Source organism: Leptosomus discolor, chromosome 20 (assembly GCF_034619465.1).
Source record: "Leptosomus discolor isolate bLepDis1 chromosome 20, bLepDis1.hap2, whole genome shotgun sequence".
NCBI classification, from domain to species: Eukaryota; Metazoa; Chordata; class Aves; order Leptosomiformes; family Leptosomidae; genus Leptosomus; species Leptosomus discolor.
The window spans coordinates 2,331,773-2,344,909 of NC_141410.1; the positions used below are offsets into that span (position 1 = coordinate 2,331,773).

At 57.8% G+C, this 13,137-nt stretch overlaps 1 protein-coding gene across 2 annotated transcripts; it reads right to left on the reverse strand.

Moving 5' to 3' along the window:
• Positions 1-424: 424 nt before the first annotated feature.
• On the reverse strand, positions 425-6,955 carry LOC147414028 (peptidyl-prolyl cis-trans isomerase H-like). 2 transcript variants are annotated; one of them, XM_086476149.1, is made up of 9 exons: positions 6,890-6,955; positions 6,222-6,286; positions 5,834-5,857; positions 5,278-5,322; positions 4,793-4,835; positions 3,735-3,827; positions 2,103-2,190; positions 1,768-1,808; positions 425-515 (listed from the first exon to the last, which is right to left on the reverse strand). In XM_086476149.1, the coding sequence occupies exons 1-9, from the start codon at positions 6,953-6,955 to the stop codon at positions 447-449; spliced, it is 534 nt and encodes a 177-aa protein (XP_086332275.1). In that variant the 3' UTR covers positions 425-446. The 2 variants fall into 2 exon arrangements, with proteins under 2 accessions (XP_086332275.1, XP_086332276.1); XM_086476150.1 differs by lacking the exons at positions 5,278-5,322; positions 5,834-5,857.
• Positions 6,956-13,137: the final 6,182 nt, after the last annotated feature.

The window sequence follows — 13,137 nt, forward strand, 5'->3', positions numbered from 1 at the left end:
GGACAGCCCTAAAGGGGACCCCACCCATCAGCACGGGTCTGCCCATCTGCAAGAAAGCCTGGGAACAAGGTCGTCCCTCTCTTCAAAAGCCTATCGACGCCACCAGAAGTACCAGGGAAACGAAAGAACAATTACATCCCCTGTTGTCACTTCATCAAGCAGGAGGAGCTCCCCAGAGTCTGGAGTGCCACAGATCTGAAAGACTCTGTTATGGAAGCGGGGACAAAGTGTCTTCGTGGGCAATTCCAGACCTCTCTGGAAATCATCGAATGGAAGGCCAAAAACGGTGGGGATTTGCTGGCGCTTCACTGAGCTGAGTCAGCTCTCTACAGACTCAAAGGACTGCGAAACTAAGTCAAGAGAAAAGGAAAGGAGCAGAGCAGCCCAGAGGCTGATTGCACTGGCGGCCTGCGAAGACACACTTACCCCATTTCTGTTTCACTGCTCTACATTTCCCCGCACTGGGAGATCACAACTGGCAGCTTGGGTTTGTTGTTTGGACCCGTCGGCACATTCTGAGGACAGACAAACGTATAGCGTTAAACCTCATAAAAGCTCGGCAAATCCCGCGAGTGACAGGTACTCCAAGACCGGCTGAGAGAGAGATGCCTACAGCATCAGGAACCGGGAAATCCAGACACAGCTCCGAGTCACACAGAAGCACCATCACGCATTTGGGCAACGGATCCAGCCATAAGCTGCTGCACTCTCTCTGCGGGCAGAGGTTTGGGATACAGACCAGACCCCGATCCCTCCAAGGGGAGGGAAGGCACAGAGCTAAAGCCAGAGAGCTCCTCCTGAGATACAGCAGGCATCACGTCGCTTGAGGCTGCTCTGGCCTAAAGCTTGAAAGTTACTAATTACAGCTGCAACACGCGAAGCAAACTTGCCTTTGTACGGCCTTTGCGGAATCCAAACACCAGACAGTCCCACAGCAACCCTCATTCTGAACCTCTCCTTCTGCTGGACTCAGCTGCTCCTTTCTGAGTCTCTTACTTATTTCCCTCAACTCGCCCCTCGCTGCAGTGACGCACAAGGCAGGCACACCGCAACCCTGCCATCGGTGCTCCTGGCAAAGAGGGTCAGCAACACGTGCATCACACCGCGCCGTACCCTTCCTTGCACGGGACCTGTTCTCAACACCGGACGGGGGTCAGCTCTGTGCTCGCCCCGCTTCCCAGACCGAGGGTGGAGGCCCTTGCGCACATTAGCCAGGCGCGGGCCAGGGAGTTAAGTTTCGCCCGTCTCGAACTCACCGCTGTTTGTTACATCTCCTCATCTACTCAGACACCCAGTCACGACGCTGGAAGCCCTTCAGGAGATGACTTTCATTTTTCTTATCAAACACGCTGATCACGGATCAGCAGAACTGATCATTCAGCATCCACGGAATAATCCCGGGCAACGGCACAGAAGTGATCTGCTTCACACCCTCGTCTGGGTTGCTGACGGAACAGCTTTTCAATTCAGCTTCCCCAACAAATGCAAAGCGTCGCAAATAAAGCCACAGGAACACAATCCCCGCTCAAAGACCAACCAGCAACCACGACAGCACAGCATTTCTAAAGTCAATCTATAGGACAGCATTTGCCTCAACGCCTTTCCTGCCATTTTATAACAACGACAACCGGTAATACCAGTTATCAACGCTGCTGTTCCCTGGTACCCTGTAAACAGACAGCGGCAGAGAACAGAACCACCCTTGTCAATCCTCTGTACCACTTGCCCAAGGGGACGTTCGCGGAGAAATGGGCAAATTCAACTTACTTCCATTTTTCTCATGACCAACAGCCCATCGACGATTTTACCTAGAATGAGAAAATTCTTCCATCTCAATACGGCCGGATTTACCTTTGCTCCCCGCCACTCATCACAGGTACATGCACTTTTGTTCCCGCTGGAAAGTCTGGTGCAGTGTAAAGCTACTGGCCACGTCAGGGCTGGCTTCCGAGCTCTAAACGGGCAAAGGAAACGATCCCTCTTAAAACGTGCTCCACAAGCGAGGGGCGAAGAACAAGCAGTCCCCGGCTGTTTCTTCGAGCAGCTGCGCCACAGGCAGTGTCCCTCAGCCGGGACGCCAGGCTGCCGCTGCCGGTACTCACCGAACACGACGGGTTTCCCATCCAACCAGTCACATTTGGAGCACGTAACGAAAAACTGACAGCCGTTGGTACTGGGACCACTGTTTGCCTGGGGGGAGAATGGCAAAATACCAACAGTGTACAATCAAAGACTTGCCAAAACCGAAGGCAGACGCGCCTCACGTAGGAAAAAGCTGTTGCTCTAGACCCAGCCTAGCTTCTTTTTAGCTTGTGGCTACACAAACCACGGGCAGCAGATACGCATCCGCAGGAGAGCACCCCGGGCTGGGACGCGGCACGCCACCCAGTCTGGTCATGCCGCTCTCACCAACTTCCCACCGTACTTCTACGCAGGCACGTTCAGCACAAGATCGCGCTGAAATCTGGGCTCTAGGGCACGCTCCTGAAAAAAGGCCAAACTTTTTGGTGGCGAGTCCTTCCTGGCTGCAGTATTGTCCCGGGGAAAACTGAAGAGACAGAAACCAGGGCAGAAAAAAAAAAGCAGCTTTCTGCTAGTTGGAAGGTTTCCTCAGGACAAACCAACCCAAACGTGTCTGTTCTGACGACCAGGATGAGAAAGGCAACGATCCCAGCGGCACAGGGCTCACGGAACAGCGCGATGCGGACGGCAAATTGAATTCACACCTGAGCGCAGCACCCGGAGCGTGCGCGCTCTGCTAAGAACACGGCTCTGCCACGCTTAAGTCCATTCCGGTTTTTCAAAGCTCTTTGGACACCCAGGAGATACTAAAGCCCGTTTCTGGGCCGGCAAGTGAACTGGGCACGTTTTGCAGCTGCAGGGCTGCACGGGACACAGTCCCGTGGCAGTTTTACTTATCGCTAGCCAGCTGCGGAAGGACCCAGCTGGGAGGGACCACGGCTTGGCCCGGCAGAGCGACTCCGGAGCCACGCCGCTTTCACACAAAGCTGCCGAGACCAGCGCGGGATCCCTCGTCCCACGCCACGGCACACTGCTCGCTTAGCTGTGTCGTGACACCTCTTTCTGGGCCGTGCTTGGAACGGGAGGAGTAACTAATGCACATGGCGAATGCTCTAAGCAAGTGCTTTAAGGGCAGGGCAGCTGAAAGAGCTGGGCGAGAAGCAGCTGCGGACAGGAACGCTGCAGCACCGGCTCCGCTTGCTGTCTGTGGCCAAAGTCAGGGTACTGTTCCTACCAGGCAACGGGCAACGCTTGCAGTTTTTCCTACAGCGTGGAACAGGAAGCCTATGTTAGCAAAGGCACCCTGGGAACGCTGCTACGGCTTCGGAACGCCCCACCTCTTTGCCTCCCCCTTGCTGAGGTCAGTGCTCGGTAACAGCATCGGGGAGGAAGAAAACCCCACCGCTTGCCACCCTACACAAACCGCAAGAGCCACCAAGCTCTTCTCAAAGCTCATCGAGCAAAGCCTGCCCCAGCCCTCCAACGGGGGAAAAGAAAGGATGCTGCAGGATCATCATCGGGACTTCGCTGTTCCTCCACGCATTAACCCACGAGCAGCCTTCTGACGAGCACTCACACAGCCGGTCTTTCAGCCCTTGGGTCCAGCGGTGGAGATGTCTGTTGCCTGGCAAATACCCGATACACCCAGGAAAAGGGCACAGAGAAAGTACCTAAAGCTTTTCCGTCTTACAACGGCAGTGTTTTCTACTCACCATAGAGAGCAGCCCAGGAGCAGAGTGTTTCAGCTTGAAGTTTTCGTCGGCAAAAGGACCCCTGTATATACTGGCTACTCCGGTGCCGTCTCCCTGGGTGACAGAGGTGCCCCGTCAGCCTCAGCGCTTGTTCTGAGCCAGCGCTACCCAACGGTTCAGTTTATTAAAACACAAATTTAAAAGCCCCACGCAAAAGGACAGGGCTCAACTCTGCCCCAAATGGATGCTCCCCTGCCCTCCATACGCACCAGGAGCCAACACATTCAATGTCTGGTGCAAGCCCTAATGCTTGAGCAGCTCCAGGGGGAGGAATAAAGCCCGCGGGGGCATCGCAGCAGCATCGCAATTAGCGACCACCTAAAGTCTGCTGCGGCTGAGCCGCCCGCCGTGCGGTCACTCCCCTCAGTGACTTTCAGACAACCAAGTTTTAGGAAGTTTGGATTAAAAAAGCTTCATCACGCCCCCTCACGTTTTGAAACACTTCCAGAAATGAAATCATTTTACTGGGTCCTAGGACAGCCAAGAGACCCCGCGGTCCTCCAGCCTTCCCCACACACTCTGCTTCTCCCCAACTCAGAGCACGACCACCACTGCCGGCACAAACTCTGTCCTCTTTTGGCACAATTCACTGACAAAATTGCACAGAAACGATCTCTTGCACCACATGCTTCTCGGTTCTCTACTTAAGGTCTCTCTCCGCAAAGCAAACTCGCAGGGTTTCTTGTTCGGGGGGACAGGAGAAGGCGGGGAAGGACAACAGGGTAAAAAAAAAAAAATCTTTGCCAATTTGAAAAGCCTCGAGCTGTACTGCCACGGGGCTTTTTAGAGAGGAACTCTTTGGGGGAGGAGAGGGTATGTGCACACAAGACTCACGATTCCTTTCCAAGTACATTACAGCCTGCTGCAGTGAGATGGCAGCAAAGCTACAAGGAAACCTCCAGTGACTACTGGGTACCTCAAAAGAGAGCCAACAGATCCCCCAAATCAGCACGCACCCTTGGAAACAGTGCCTATTACACCACGCAGGAGAAGCCCCAAAGGAATACAGAGGTACATACGTTTACAAAGTCACCTCCTTGGATCATGAAATCCTTTATTACCCTAAACAAGGAAAAGAATACTTAGTTCTCAGCAGACAAATGCCTCAAGAAGAATACTACGTGGTAAAAAGGAGTTTGGCCTCGCAGCAGCACCACGGAAGTTATCAGGGCCTACGAACGCTACAGTCTCAAGTCTACCACAAATATTAACTACTGGTTGCTATCAGGTGATTTGGGAGCCACTGCTCTTCGACCAGGGACAGCGATTAGGTGACAGATGCCAGAAAATGATCTCTGACCTGGCCCACCAGGAACGGGGGATCCCTCCCAGTGACCCCAGCGTACACGTCTGACAGCGCCCCCAAATCCCCCACAGCTACAGAAGGACAATTAGCTGCCACCCACAAAGGCCTCCCAGACCAGTAACGCCTTGAAGGCGCGTCTCAAAACCCCAGCTGGCTCAGGCTGCTATTTAGGTGCCTGAACAAAAGCAGGGGAATTACCTGTGGAAAGTGCTTCCTTTATAACCCACAGGGACACCATCTTTCCTGCAAGGAAATAAACAGGAACATCACTGCGACTCACTGGACAGCCCACGCAAAACCCTCCCAGGGATCCGGAGCCCCAAAGGGCTGCCCTGTACCTCAGCAGCTGCCTTGATACACAACCAAGCGCTGCAGCCTGGCTCTCAGCTGGTGCTCTCGGAGGCACAGGGAAACCTCCGGTGGGCCCTGCACATGAACTGACGTCGTTCCCTACAACCTCCACACCATCACCTTGACGGGATCCCGCGGCAAGCTGCAGCACGGGCGGCTGCAAGTTGCAGACAGGCCGTTCTAGAGCGACCTGAGCACGAACACAGTCATGCCCAAATGGCAAAGTCTGCCACCTCCGCGACTCACCGACGAGCCCGGCACAACTTCATCCCAGCAGGTTTCTCTCCCTCTTTCCTTTTGTACTGGGACAGTGAGAGAAAATCCCAAGTGACCCTTCTTCCTACTTGCCCAGCCCTCTTTCTCGCAGTAGCCTACTTAAAAAGACCCACTAGAACCCACTCACCTGAATTCCCCCGTACAAAACTGCCTGGAAAACAAAAAAGAGAGCAGAGCGTGAGGCACATCCGTCGGCCCGTGGCAAAATAACCGGGCGGCGAGGAGAGCCCTACCGTGACCTTAAGGCAGCCCCCTTCATAGATGCACCGGGCCTATCGGAAGCTCCACCGAGGGAGCAGAGAGGGACCGGAGGCCTTCACCTTCCAGCCAGACGGGCTCCCCCGGGGATCAGCATGCTGCACCGTCACATCTCTCTGGCAACGCAGAGAGGAGCAAAGCAGGTGCAGCAGTTCGCGGGGGCAGGCAGTCGCTCTGCCACCAGAGACGTTCCTGCACCGAAAACCCTTCGCAGGCCGGCTCCAGGCTGAGCCGCAGGAACGCCGGCCGCTCCTCACCTGAAGTTCTCCGCCGTTTTGGGGACAACGTCGGCGAACAGCTCCATCTTCATGCGGCCGACCTCCTGGGCAAGACGGCGGCCACATGAGCCTTCTGGGCCCCACTCGCACCCACCGGCCTCCCCACCGCTGCACCCAGGCAACTCCCGCCAAGTCAGCCTCCTGCTGCAACCCCAGCCCTGCAAGCCCCCTCCCGATGCAGCCCTGCACCTCCACACCCCTCCCCCGCAGCACTGCCCCAAGCCCCTGCCCACGCGCCCCTGCAACCCCACAGCCCCCGCTGAACCCCGACGCGCCCCTCCAACCACTTGCGCCCCTCACAGCCCCACGACGGACCCTGCGACCGCCCCCTCCCAGCGCACCCCCACCCTTGCGCTCCTACACTCCCCACGAGACCCAACAGCCCCCCCCGCACCCCGGCCAACCCCCTCCCGCACCACCAACAAAAAGACCCCGCCCTGCACCCCTGGCCGCTCCCCTCCCCTCCCCTCCCCAACAAGCCCCCCCCGCCCTCCCGCTGCACCCCCGCAACACCCCACCGCACCCCCGCCGGCCCCTCCCGCTGCACCCGCGGCCCCCGGCCCCGCCGCGCGGCTCCCGAGAGCCCCAGGGGCCGGGGCCGGGGCCGGGGCCGGGGCCGGGGCCGGGGCGGCGGCGCCCTCGCCCACCTGCCCGCCGATGGCGACATCGAAGAAGACCACGGGGTTGTTGGGGTTGGACGCCAGCACCGCCATCGCGGCCGCCTCTCCCGGCAGCGGCCGCGGCAGCGGGAGGCGGGGCGCGCACGCGCCTTCCCTCGGCTGCCCTCCCTGCCTGCCGGCGGGCAGCGGCGGGGGCTGGCGGCCCCGCAGCCGGGGCTCTGTGGCCCCGGCCCGCCCCGGAGTCGACCCGCCAGGCCGGGCGGCGCCGGGAGGGTGCCAGGGGCCTGCGGAGAGCTTGAGGAGATTGGCGTTCCCCTGGGCTTTGTCCCTCGTGGGCAGCTCTCGGCTCCCTTCTTGGCAGGGCCGGGCTGCTGCCCTCTGGCCCTTGGCGCCGGCCCCGCCGGGGGAGACCCCAGCCTGCTGCCTCCAGGATGGCTCCTGCCCCCGGGGCTTTCCTGGGCAGCTTGGCAGGGCCGGGCTTCAGCAGGGGGCAGGGCCTGGCCTTCAAGCACGTCTCCTCCTGCCTTAGTGCGGGCCTGCTGCAGCGCAGAGGGTAGACAGGCCAGCTCCAGTGCCCCACGGGAGACTTCAGGGAGCGCTGGCGAGCGGCACTGCTGCGGCCATCACCAGATTGAGGATTTGGGGCTACTGCTTAGCGACCCCCTTGCTCTTCCCACCTTGCCTTGAAGAGCAAGAATTCTAATTGGCGAATAGCAGTAGGAGAGACTAATGATTATGCTGGGAAAGTAAGTCTCAAAGGGAATAAATGATCAAATACGAAATACAATCTCTATTGCCAATGCTGCTAGCACGCCCCTGTAAAGTCCCAGACCGAAGGTCTTCATTAACCAATGCTCTGTTCGTGGTTAGAAACAAGGACAGTCTGTTGTAGTCCAAGATGTCTGCCAGACAGGATTTATTACGGTACCCGCTGTGTGTAATCCTTGAATCATGACCAAAGCAGCTGCGAGCCCCTGGAGACCCAGCAGGAGCATCGACACCGTTCGAGGCCGTCTGCCCCCAAGCCCAACGGGACGCAGCGGAAACGAAGGAAGAGCGACAGCAGGGAACTGCAGCCTCCGGCAGCCTTCAGCAGAGGTGGCTCCAGGGCAGCAGCCAGGGGGTTGTGGGTGCTCCAGAAGGAAGCCCGAGCGGTCCGGGCTGTCCCAAACGGCACGTCATGGTGACCGGGTTGCCCCGACAGGTACACGGAGGAGTCGTGAAAGGCACAGCAAAGGAGACGGGGTGCAGGAGAAAGTGCAGCAACGGAGATGGGGTGCAGGAGAAAGCACACGGCGGGGCCTGGAGATGCAGCCAAAGGCACAGCAAGGAGTTGTGGGAGCCCGAAAGGCACACCGCGGGGCCTTGGGCTGCTCAGAAAGGCGTCCTTAGGGGCTTTATCGTCCTGAATGGCAGTGCAATTGCCGTGGAGATCACTGAAATTCACACCTGGGGGGCTGGGGCACCCTGAAAAGCACAGCCGCGGGCGGCAGGAGCAGCTAAAGGCTAAGTGAGACGTGCAGGGGAAGCCCAAAAAGCCGAGCAAGGGTCTCGGAGCAGCCCAAAATGTACCCTGGTGGCCTGGGGTAGCCCTCTGGCAGACAGACAGAAGGCTCTACGGTGTACCAAAGGGCACCCCCACACACCCAGGGGTTTTGGGCGCACAGAAAGGCACGTTGAGGGGCGCGGGGAGACCCAGCATCACACCCAGGGGTGCAGCGTGTGCCCAAATCCATGCGCAGGGGGGCTGGGCACACCAGTCGCTTCCCCTTGGCCCCGTGGGCTGTGTGTGTGCAGAGAGGCTCTGAGCGTGCGGGCGCCTCTGCCCCGCCCAGCCCCCAGAGCCTTATGATGTCACTCAGCCGTTCATGACGTCAGCGCACAGGTCCACTAGACCTGGGGCGCTGGCACAGTCCCTGCACACACCGTACCTGCTGGTGCTGCTGGTGCTGTGCCAGTGGCTCTGGCGGTGCTGGTGCTGCCAGTGCAGCCAGTGCTGTTGCTGCTGGTGGAGCTGGTGGAAGCGGTGCTGCCGGTGCCGGCGGTGCTGGTGCTGGTGTCACTGGTGGAGCTGGTGCTGGCGGTGGAGCTCAGCCCGTAGGCAGCTGCCCGTGCCCTGCCGATCCTCGGGGCTCGGCTCCGCCGCTCGCAGCCGGTCCCCGGCAGCGCCCGTCGAGTCCTGCCGGCCCCTGCTGCCCGGGGAGAGGGGAGGCGAGGCTGTGCAGTGCCCGTTCCCACGGGGCCATGAAGAGCATCTGGCGGTTCCTGCGGCGCAGGACGGCGCGGGTGGTGCCCGAGCCCTCCGGGAGCCGTCGTGCCGATGAGCTCCGGCCGCACGGCCGGGACCAGCTGCACCCTGCGGCCGCCACCATCGACTGCACCCCGTTGCGGCCGGTGCAGGAGCCCGACACCGGCCGCTGGGGCAAGGAGTCTGCCCTCCGTAAGGCGCCACCAGACCAAGAAGCCGTCGAGGAGAGCAACAGCTCTGGGGGGGCGGTACGTAAACCCAAACATTTTAAATTGCCGTCCTCCTCGTAGGACGGCGCTACACGCCAGCGTGAAATCAGACCTTTCCTCGAGTCATGTCCGATGCAGAGTTGTTGACAACTCTTTTCTAAGCTGACGTCAAGCTGGTGGGAGTCCTGGTTCTCGGAAATGCTGCCCCTCTCCCCTCTTCTGAGCTGCTTTCCTAAGTTCTGCCAATCTGTGCTCTTTATCTCTGAACAGACAGGGTCGTGTTCATCCCCTTCCCACCCGAGCCCTGGAAGCCATCAGCCGTCAGATATCGTTGATGCGGAAGTGCGTCAAATAATTGTCCGATTGCTCAGCGTGCGTGAGCACATGTCTCTGGTGCAAGAAACCAACCAGAGCTTGTCTCAGCAGCTGAGCAGAGCTGAAAGAGAAGTGGAAGAACTGAGAAAAGCCCTCTCGGAAAAGACATCGGCTTTACACGTAACACAAAGAGAATTACTTCAGGTCCAGAATCAAGCAAAGGAGCAGCATGCTGTACTCCTTGAGACAGACCAGGAGACGAAAGACACCATCGAGGAGGCAGAAGAGCTGCAGGAGGAACTGGCCAAGCTGAGAAGTGAAAACCTTTTCCTCCGTCGGCAGCTGGGAGAGGCGCAGGAGACCGCCCAAGCACAAGCGGTGAGTGATGCCTTAGGAAGCGAGGCCGTCAGAGTAGAAGAAGGGGTGAGGTGAGCACTGCCCCCTTTTGATGGAATTGCAAAGGTTTTGGCAAGCCCTGAGACGCGCTTAGACATCTGTATGTACGCGTATGCACTGACTGGCTTTACCCCGCTTCCTACTTAAACGCCCTTAAGATTCCTAAAATATTTTAGGAAAAAGGTCTGTTATTTGTGGGAGCATACCCAAGATAATAGAAGCCAAATCTGATGGCTCCACTCTTGTCTCTAAAACTCGGGGTCTCTGAAAATACTGGCAGTAGGGCTGGCAGGCCAGGAAGCCCAGACCACCTTCTTGCCGAGGAGATGTGCTGCAGTTTGCTACCTGGTAAATGGCAAAAGCTTGTGTTTTCCGTGGCATCACTTCTGCCGTGTTCTTGCACTAATCAGTGGGTTGGGTTCTGAAGTGTGCAGGATCAAATGAGGTGCAGAAAAGGATTATTATTGCTAATTCCTGATAAAGTGTCTGGTAGCCATTGGAGAGGTGGTGCTTCTCATGGGCTTTGACACCAAGACGTGCAGAAGTGCTTTGAGTAGAAGCATGGAAACCTTTTGTTCCTGTGACTCAGACAGGGAGGGATCAAAGGGATCCGTATCAGATCCTGGCCTATACATTCAGAAGGTTTTTAATCCATGTCCAAATTCAGTCCGAGATTTCAAAGCTGCAGCAAAAGCTAAAGGATTCAGAACACCAACTCCTGGTGGCAGAGGCCCATGTTTCAGACAAGAAACTTCTGGAGGGCGAACTGAAGGGGATCCGAGCAAATGAAGCTTGTGCGCAGCAAGAACTTCACGAGGAGCGGCTGAACAGGTACCCAGAGCTGGGGAAGGGCTGTGCTGGGTGCGGAGGGGAGGCGTGTGCCAGCAAATGCTGCTGGGCCAGCCTGCAGCTCCCTGCTGCAGCTCCACGGCTGGCCCTAGGCGGGCTCAAGGAGTCAGGGCAGCACGGGTTTTACCTCCTTTGTGTCCTTTGGACCTGCCAGTGTCCCTGGCAGAGCTCCCCACATCCCCTCTGTGTCAGATTTGAAAGAGCTTTGGAGGCTTCAGCTGCCTCAGAAGGTGAGTGGCCCCTCCTGCCAGCCCAGTGATTTGGTTTACCCTCCAGCTGCCGGCAGGGCCCTTTCTTGTGCCGCTGGCATTGAGGATCCCGGACACAGCACGCACCTTTCACGTGCCACTGGGAGGTGGGGACAGCCAGGACGTCCTGATTTCTTTCTGCCCTCGCTGTTGCCCAGGGCAGGTGCAGAGCAGCGTGGTGTTGGGTTTAGATCCCAGCCAGCCTTAAATTCACGGAGGCAGGCCTCCACGTCAGTGTCTCACTGTCAGCCCAACGTGCTTTTAGGAAGCCCCTGGAGCAGCAGGTGGAGGAGCTGCAGCAGCAGCTCCAGCATTTGGGGGACGGAGACGTCGCTGGCCAAGACCCAGACGGAGCTGCCAGCCAAGACCGACTGGAGCGAGGTGAGCTGCCGCACAGACGGGTCCTCCTCAGCCGGGGAGATGCCGTGCTGGCGGCTGACTCCGTTTCTAAAGACTGTGTTTAAAGACTGAAGCTAATGGGACGGAGGAGTGACATTTTCAAACTCTGTCGGGGCCCACGGTGGGATTTAGAGATCAGCTTGGTGCCCAGGCTTTTTGGAAGCGTGTCTTCACACAAGAGGTGATGAGCCGTAGAGGACCGCTGCTGCCCAGGACTGCGTGACTCACGTCCCAGGCTATGGGGCAGGAGGGAGCTCGAGCTGTTTCTCTGCTGGTGTAGCCGGGATCCCCACGATCCGTGCCAGATGGGCAAGGGAAGGCAGAGGGGCTCTGCAGCTCCGCTCCCTGCCTGCTGGAGACCCAGCCCAGTGGACTCGGTGACGGCCTGCGGGTGCCATGGAGGGTGACGGACAGTCTGAGGAGGCTCTGGGGTAGATGAGGGCCGCCAGCTCCTTGGCTGGAGGAGGAGTATCCCAGACTTGGTCCAAGCGAAAGGCACCGACTGTCGCCCTGCGCTGCCTCACAGAGAGGCTGGGAGGAGCGTTGGGGCCGTGCGGGTGGCGGAGGCTCAGATGGAGTTTGCAGAATGACTCAGGAGAGGAACTTTGTTTTGTTTTCAGCTCCCCATCACGAGAACCACCAGGCTCTCTCAGCACCCTGCAGGCCACGCGAGACGTGAAGCCTGAAGGAGAAGCCGCAAGCCAAGACTCATCCTCAGGCTTGTCCCCCTCGCAAGCTTCTGAGATTGGGTACTTGAACGTAGCTTTGCCCGGAGAGACCACAGCCTCCAGCTGCAGGAGAGCCAGAGCATCAGCACTCGTTTGTAAATATAGGAGTGTTTTTAACAGTGGCGTGTTTTGGAGAGCATTACTGTCTGTGAATTGTTCAAGGAAGAGTCCTCTACTACCAGCCTACATTTGGACAGTACAGAATTGTTTGGATTACCAAGTGCAATGCCTGTTACCTAGTAGTCAGAGCGGGGAAATATTTGAAAGCTGGGTTAAAACAGGTCGGTCGTTTGACTGCTTGTTGCTTTTATCTTAGGAGAGCAAAAGTTTTCCAAAACTGAAATTTCAATTACATGTGCTTTACCAGAAGTTCTTTCCTTTTACATCTGACCGCTTGGAGGAATTACAGGGGATGGATGTTAACCTGACAGAAGATTCTACAGTGATTCCCTTTTCTAATCACCCTGATGGCGCAGCTGCACGGGGAAAGAGGTTTGTGAAATCTTGGCTTTTGGGCTCTTGGGGCAATCGCCAAATCGGCTGACCTGGCGATTTCTGTCATATAGTTCAACCACAGGATTCGACAGCTTTTTTGCAACTCGCCCAAGCGTCAGGGTGTGCGTGCGTCACCCCAGATCCCCCCGGAGGCTGGCATTTGTAGATAAACTCCGTAAAATGGAAGAGGGGTGGAAGGGGGTGAAGCCACCGGATCTCCCCCTGAACCCCAGTTCCTTGTCCAGTCCAAAATTACAAGGTTTGGAAACGAAACTGGGAGAAGTTGCCTTCCGGCACGTGCCCACTTTTCTGCGCTCCCCTCGATCTGTACTCGGACCTGGTCGTTCCCCTTTGCTCCTGCTCTTCCCCCTTCCACTTTGCTTCGTGC